Raw genomic sequence first — 7753 nt, 5'->3', positions numbered from 1 at the left:
GCAAAGTTCTTGGTGTACTTGAAGATGACGTAGAAACTTCAGCTTGATAGGGCTCTTTTTGTTTCCCTGAAATGACTCTTTTTGCCTGTTTCAAGACAGTAAAGTAAATTCATAAGCAACTAAACATGCAAAATCATTGCATATAATGTTCTATGAAAATGTGCAAGAAGTAGTAAGAAGTTCCCTCTTTGAACAGGCAGTATATCACTATGATTCCTAATATTCTGCACATGGAAAAATGTGAAAAGGCAAGCGAGATTAAATGGAAGAAACACCACAAATGGAAGAAGAATATTCACAAGCCAGCTAGAGAAGCGAGTTATAGCCTTATACAAGCTCTATAAGGAGCATAGCAAAAAGCAATTAGTAATTCATCACTTCCTCCAATGTTTTTGCAAGAACTAACAGACTAAATAAACTTTCTTAGATCTTCACAACTCATCTATGTCGTCCCACAAACATGTTTAGGGTGGCCTCTAGTCAAAACTGGCCCAAAGGACTTCTTCATTCACTAGATGGACTGCAGGTTAATGGTCATGTCAAAACCTTAACTTTGATCCGAGGCTTATTTAGCTTTTTCTGGAGGATAGTGTGATATAACAACAACATACCCATTATAGTCCTACAAGTGGGATCTTGGGAGGGTGGGGGTGTACGTAGACCTTACCCCTACCTTGAGGATAGTGTAATATTTACCTAAACTACAGAGCCAAGAGGACATACATGGCACTACAAGAAACTGCTAAAATCGTACATCCTAGAGCCAAAAAGACTTACAATCTATACCGAGACTCTAATGAGGAACTTCACCTTAAATTTTCTCTTTCAATCAAGTTGAACTAACTTAACTAAAAAGTGCTACATGGTGATCAGCGCATAAGGCAGGTACTTCGAACAATAGATAATACCTCTTTTAAGCAATTCCACAAAAGCAAGACAATGGAGGAAGAAGCAGGGAAACCATCTGCATCATAAGATTTAGGCTCTCCATATTCATTGACAGAAGGTATAAAGTCCTTATAAACCGCAAAAGGTCCATTGAAGACAGGTGCCTCAATAACCCAAGCATTGATAGAATTCCCAAATTTCGAAACCAAGATTTCAGCAATTTGCTGCAGGTCAGATAGCCTCTCAATCACTGGATTTCCCGTCCCTTCAATCTTATCTCCATTGAAAAAAATAGCATTTGCAACAGGCACCTATGTTTCATACAAAATGCAAGGCATTAGACGAGCAGTCCATTCGATGGAAAACAATAAAGACAACAACTTTCACAATAAATAGCTAAAATGCACATCACTTCAAATATGTCGTCGAACTTTAAGAAAAGACTCATCTATGTCATCCGTTAAAAATTTGACTCATTTATGCTATTTCCGTTTGAGAGAAGGTTCATCCATGGCACTATTTGTAAACTAAAAATATTTTCGATTTTGTAAAACCATTTTTTACACATGGTCAATTATGATTTGGCCACGTCATTAATTAAATTATTTTTTAAAAGGGAAAAGGCTCAAATATGTCATCGAGAAAAAGGCTCATAAAATGCCATAAGTTGAAAGTTTGGCTCATCCATGTCATTTCAGTTAACAAATAATAACTTGGATGAGCCTTTTTCTCAAACGAAATTGGCATAAATGAGCAAAACTTTTAACGGATGACATAGATGAGCCTTTTCTCAAAGTTTAATGAGATATTTGGTCATCAAAATTTCCTTTTTCAGTATCTAAAAAGCTCCATACAAATCAAAATTCAACATGCCCAAATATGTAAGTGGTCTTGAATGGATGCATATAAAACGAAACCAACTAATCAGAACTGAGGCTACATATAAACGATTCCAACGAATTTGACTTGAAGCACAGGTGATTGATAGATTGATCTACATAGCTACGCGATTAAAATATCAATTCCATTGTTTTTTTTTAAAAGTGAATTTAATGGGATAAATTGAAGTCTGAAAAGGATTTAGGGTTTAAAAAAAAAGAACTTACAGAGAGAGATTTGGAAGAAGGAGAAAGGCAAAGTGAAGCAGCAACTCGATAAAATGTGTTGTACAATGGCACCTTCAAGATTCCTGTCCAACGATCCATGGGAACTTACTACACCTTTTAGGCCATTCAATTGAAAATGGCGAAGGATTTTGCAGTTGCTTCGAGTCGACCAAGATTCGATCAATGCCAACAAATTAAAATTTTGGGACTAACACTTTGAATGTATGGTATTATAATATTTTATTGTTTTAATGAATATAATATTTGAATGTATTATATCGTTCATTGTTATTATATAATGTCAATTTAATTTGAATGATAAACCTATAACAAAAAATAATGTACAAAGTAGAGCGGTAGTCATTTAAAATTTATTAAATATAAATTTATAAAATGATTCGGATTATATTAAATTCAATGAATATATTAGTCCAAATAAATATTATGGATTAATATAATTGAGTTAATTATTTAAATCTAATAAATATGAATTTAATTAAAGCCCGCTCCATAAAGTCATATGCTATGTCATTTAAATATGATTGGCCAAAGGGAATCACATTCCTATCACAACTCCTCAATTCTAAAACGATAAATAGGGGTCCTCATAATTTAGAATTCTAACAAGAAGCTAGAGAAAACTCGTGGTTTAAAAGCCACAGATTTCTCTACAAGTTCAAGAATTCTAACAAGAAGTTAGGGAAAGCTCGTGGATCAAAAGCCACAAATTTCTCTATAGGATCAAAAGCCACAAATTTCTCTATAAGTTAAAAAATTCAACATTTCAAGCGTTCAAGTTCAAGAACGATCAAGATCAAGACCGCCACAAATTTCTCTACAAGTTAAAAAATTCAAGATTTCAAGCTTTCAAGTTCAAGAACGATCAATATCAAGACCACCGGATAAGATCAAGCTCGAAGCCCTTGAATTCAACTAGAAGTCAAGATCAAGATCAAGATCAAGATAAAGTTCAAGTCCAAGAACAATCAAGATCAAGACCGCCGGATTAAAGATCAAGCTTGAAGCCCTTGGATTCATCTAGAAGTCAAAATCAAGATAAAGTTCAAGTTTAAGACCGTCAGATTCAAGATCAAGCTCGAAGCCATTAGATTCAACTAGAAGTCAAGATCAAGATAAAAATCAAGTTCAAGAGATCAAGATCAAGATCGTTGGATTCAAGATCAAGCTCGAAGCCCTTGGATTCAACTAGAAGTAAAGATCAAGATAAAGTTCAAATTCAAGAACGATCAAGATCAAGACCACCAGATTCAAGATCAAGCTCGAAGCCCTTGAAATCAACTAGAAGTCAAGATCAAGATAAAATTCAAGATCAAGTTCAAGTTCAAGATAAATTCAAGATCAAGCTCAAGAGCCCCTTGAATTATACCCGAAAAGGCGAATTTCAAAAGAATCATAGAGATTGTAACACTCACACTTAAAATTAATAAAACAATTGATGCATAATTTTTTGTTCTTGATTATTATTTTCTCGACGCGAATTTTATTGTCTACAAGAGCTACTATGAAAAGAAAGAATAAAAGGAAAATGACATGATATACCCCTTAACTTTGTCATTTAGAGCTGAAATATCATCGTTATGAAAGTGACTCATATATACCCCTACTGTTATACAAATGGAAAGGGTATATATGAGTCACTTTCATAACGAGNGTCCCGAACAGCAGCTGGGTTTGGGTGGTGTTTCTTTCTATTTATCTTTTGTTGGTGTAGCTATTGTTTGTTCTCTTTTGGCACTTGTTGTGTAGCCATTAGAAGAATAATTGTAACTCTCTTATTGTTATAGTGAAGCAATTCGGATCTTGTCGATCCCGTGGTGGTTACCTTCGTTTTGAAGGATTTTTCCACGTTAAACTTGGTGTTCTTTATTTTAGATTTTCGTTTTTCATCTTTTCGTCACAACAAGGATATGTGTATTTACTTATTTAACTTTGTACAAATTTAAGTGTCTACTTATGGACATCAAAAGTTAGAGGACATAGACGTCAACTAGGACCAAGTTAAATGACATATTTATGTTTATGCCTTAATATTATACTTTTATAAAATTTAACTCCTTATATGCATATATAACAATGTTTTTGTTGTGTCACTATTATGTAAATTTAAAATATTTTGAGTATTGAAATAAAAAGGGAGGTGATTATTGATGAAAAAATGTCTATATATATGAAGAAGTGCTAAAATTAATAACGAGCTTTAGAAGTATGAATGGTAAATGGTAATATATTGATATAATACGATTGACAATTGAGTATTATTATTTTCTATAGTTTCAAAATATATATGCTCATACAAAAAATAATTAAGCAGTAAATTTTGTGAGTTTTTTCTTTTGGCGTTCTACCTGCATAAACTATTGTTTGTATGGTATCAATAGACATTATTTTCTGTACATAATTTCCTTTTGATTAATAAAACATGGCTATGACCTTTTTAGAAACAATTTATATATTTTTTTAAAAATAGTTCTTCCTCTATCCTAATTATATTTAACAAAAAAATTAACTTATAAACTAATATTTTTTATTATAATATCTACCGAAAAGCGCAGTCAAATTTTCTAATCATTAAGTCATCCTTAACTCAACGCAAGTAATATCGGATAGAGTTATGCAATAATTCTTAAGTCTATTTTAATTATCTATATCATGTGCATTGGTCGATTCGATTCGGTTTTATGTATTATCAGTTCGGTTTATCGGTTTTTGATTTTTAAATTCGCTAAATCAATAATGAATCAATAAAATAATTTTTAATCGATTTTCAGTTTATCGAGTTTGGTCCTTAACGATTCGGTTTTTGATTTAACCAATAAGAAAATACTTATAAAACAAATATATGACTTCTCTAATAAATTTGACACGACAAGACAATAATGTAACTTCACAAAAGCTCATAAAATAGAAATAATATTAACAAACATGAAAATAACTATACATGTGTATAACACAAAGGGAAATCAAGAGGAATATGGTTCTTACTTTAGGTTTTGACGATTTGTATAATGTAAAGTTGTCAACTCAAAGTCACAGCGAAGTATGAATTGATGGCTAAATGACAAAGACATAACTATTAAGATATTGAGAGTAATATTTACTACTATGTATGTATATGTAAAAGTAGTAGATTACTATAGTCTTAACTCTTAATGGGTTATCGGTTTACCCAATAACCCAATATTGAAAACCAATACTTAATCGATAACCCAATAATTTTTTTTTATAACATCATTAAGAAACCGTTAACCCAATAACCCAATATCAATAAACTAATAACACTTTTTTCGGTTCGAATTTTGTACACATTATGCACAACCCACAACCCACCCCATTTATATAGATTTTTAATTCTTCACAATTATTTTTTAATTTAATGATATTTTTTAATAGATTTTTATTTTTATAATTATACATATATTAGAAATTTGAAAAGACCACTTTTTTTATTCAAATTATAAAAAGGTAACTGTAAGAGATATCACTTTTCCTCAATTTATCATCCCCTAATTTTAGTGTCAACATTATTTAAACCATCCTATTACGTCCATATAGTAAGTAGTACGTGATAGAATATCTACAATATAATAAGATAAGTATGAAAACATTCCTAAATTCGGCGTAAATTATTAGTTTCATCTTAAATTATTGACATTCTTAAAAATATCTTTTTACTTACTCAACCGAACATAAATACCCTCTCAATCTTGCAAAATGAGTGAAATCACCCCTAAATTCTCGTCAAGTTTAGAGGTGTTTTCAATACTTCTCTTGGATTTTTATTAAGATCCAGTTACATGCATGCTCCTATAAGAGTTTGAAACCACTTGTTATATCATGTGACAAATAGAGAATGTATTTAAATTAAGTTAGTCAAATAAATAATGCTTTTATGACTATCAATAATTTTAAAAAATAATTTAATTAATAATTTGCGTCAAGTTTAGAGTACTTTCAGTACTCCTTTGTTTAATACGAGTATTTGTGTGCTTTAATTTATATCATGCCACACGTGGACAAATATATATTATTAAAACTTAAAAGAATCTGAAAATGAAACTAAAAACCGTCAAATATTCTATGGTTTAAGATAATATAATAATAAAGATAAAAAAAGTTCCAACTAATATTAATTTTCTTTTTGAATTTGAGATTTTGTCCAAGTTGGGCTCAAGCCATCATATTTCGACCAGCACTCCAATTTCATGTAAAAGAAACACGTAGCGTATATTCTATAGAGAAAAATATTTTTCAATGGATTTAAATTCTACAATAATATTTATTCATAAACAGAAATTTTTAAAAATAACTTATTTTATAAAATATTATTCATAGAATATATTTTTGTTCGTATAAAACACACAATACACTCTCTCTTTCTGTTTTTCGAATATTTTTGTGAGAACTCATTTAGTTGAGTTGAGTTTTGTTAAAATATATTTTAAAACTTTTGTATTATTTAAAACTTTAGATATTTTAAATTTTAAATGCGTATGTCACAATATTTATATTTTATATAGCTATAATTATTTTTATTAGTATTAATGTAAAAAATTTAAATGAAATTATTTTTATATTTAAAAATCATATTTATTTACACGGAGAGAACAGCTTTTAGCACATGCCAAATTCTAATACTCCACTAATAATAATATATTCCTATAAAAAAAATTCCGAAACATGTTGAAGCAGGCACGTCGATGAAGACGTGTCTGCTTCAGCGTGAAACCTTGAATTTAAAATTAAAAGTCATAGTTAAAAAGGATTTCATAATTTCGAAAAAATTATACACTAATTAAATTAAAGTAGAACAAAAGGAATAAATTTTTAATTTTTTTTCGAAACACACTGAAGCAGGCACATCAATTTTATAAGTCATAGCAAAAAAGGATTCCATAATTTCGAAAAAAATATACACTAATTAAATTAAAGTAGAACAAAAGAAATAATTTTTTTAAATTTGTTTCCTAAACATCCTGAAGCAGGCACGTCGATGTTAAAAGTCATAGCCAAAAAGAATTCCATAATTTCAAAAAAATTATACACTAATTAAATTAAAGTCAAATAAAAGATATAAATTTTTAATTTTTTTTTCCAAAACACGACGTGCCTGCTTCAGCGCAAACTCCAACAAAAATGTGTGCCAAAATAATATTTTCTTTAAAAAGGAGAAGAAAAACTAAAGTTCTAGAAGAACATGTTATTATCTGACAAAATGTTTTTTTACCATGCATCAGTCCTAATTAAATTAAGATTAACTATGTAAATTCTTGTTTCGTCATAATTTTTTTTTGAACTTGTGCCGAAAAGATTAGGTGTGCAATAGGTTATCATGATAGTTTAAGCATGTAATTGGCTTTTCGGCACAAGTTCAAAGATAAATTTATGCCTTTTCCCTTTTTTAAATTATATTATCATCATTATAATAAATAAAAATATGTTATACTACTACTATTATAACCCTTTCTTTCACTTTGTCCTACTTTTAACTTTTAATTAACTAAAACTTTATTTATATAAAAAAATACTCCAGATATTTAATTTGAGAGTACCTTTGGATCTATCTGATCCCTATTTTCAAGATAAAATATCGTTTTGAAAACATCTGCCATATTACTAATTTATTTCAATATTTTTAAAATATTATTATAAATATCGACAAGACAATATTATCAGGGGCGGCTCAACGTAATTTGAGGCCTAAAACGAAAGTTTAATTGAGGCCTAAAATCTATATAAAT

The 7753-nt window shown here is 29.6% G+C and overlaps 1 protein-coding gene across 1 annotated transcript; it reads right to left on the bottom strand.

Moving 5' to 3' along the window:
• Positions 1-4: 4 nt before the first annotated feature.
• On the bottom strand, positions 5-2194 carry LOC125850900 (uncharacterized; the record flags this gene model as incomplete). Its single annotated transcript, XM_049530731.1, has 3 exons — positions 1995-2194; positions 909-1199; positions 5-85 (listed from the first exon to the last, which is right to left on the bottom strand). Coding segments are annotated over exons 1-3 (471 nt in total), but the record flags the coding sequence as incomplete, so codon positions are not given.
• Positions 2195-7753: the final 5559 nt, after the last annotated feature.

This window comes from Solanum stenotomum, unplaced genomic scaffold, assembly GCF_019186545.1.
Source record: "Solanum stenotomum isolate F172 unplaced genomic scaffold, ASM1918654v1 scaffold20479, whole genome shotgun sequence".
Lineage (NCBI taxonomy): Eukaryota > Viridiplantae > Streptophyta > Magnoliopsida > Solanales > Solanaceae > Solanum > Solanum stenotomum.
Note: the sequence above shows the minus strand (reverse complement) of the source record. Positions and strands in the feature narration are given on the sequence as shown.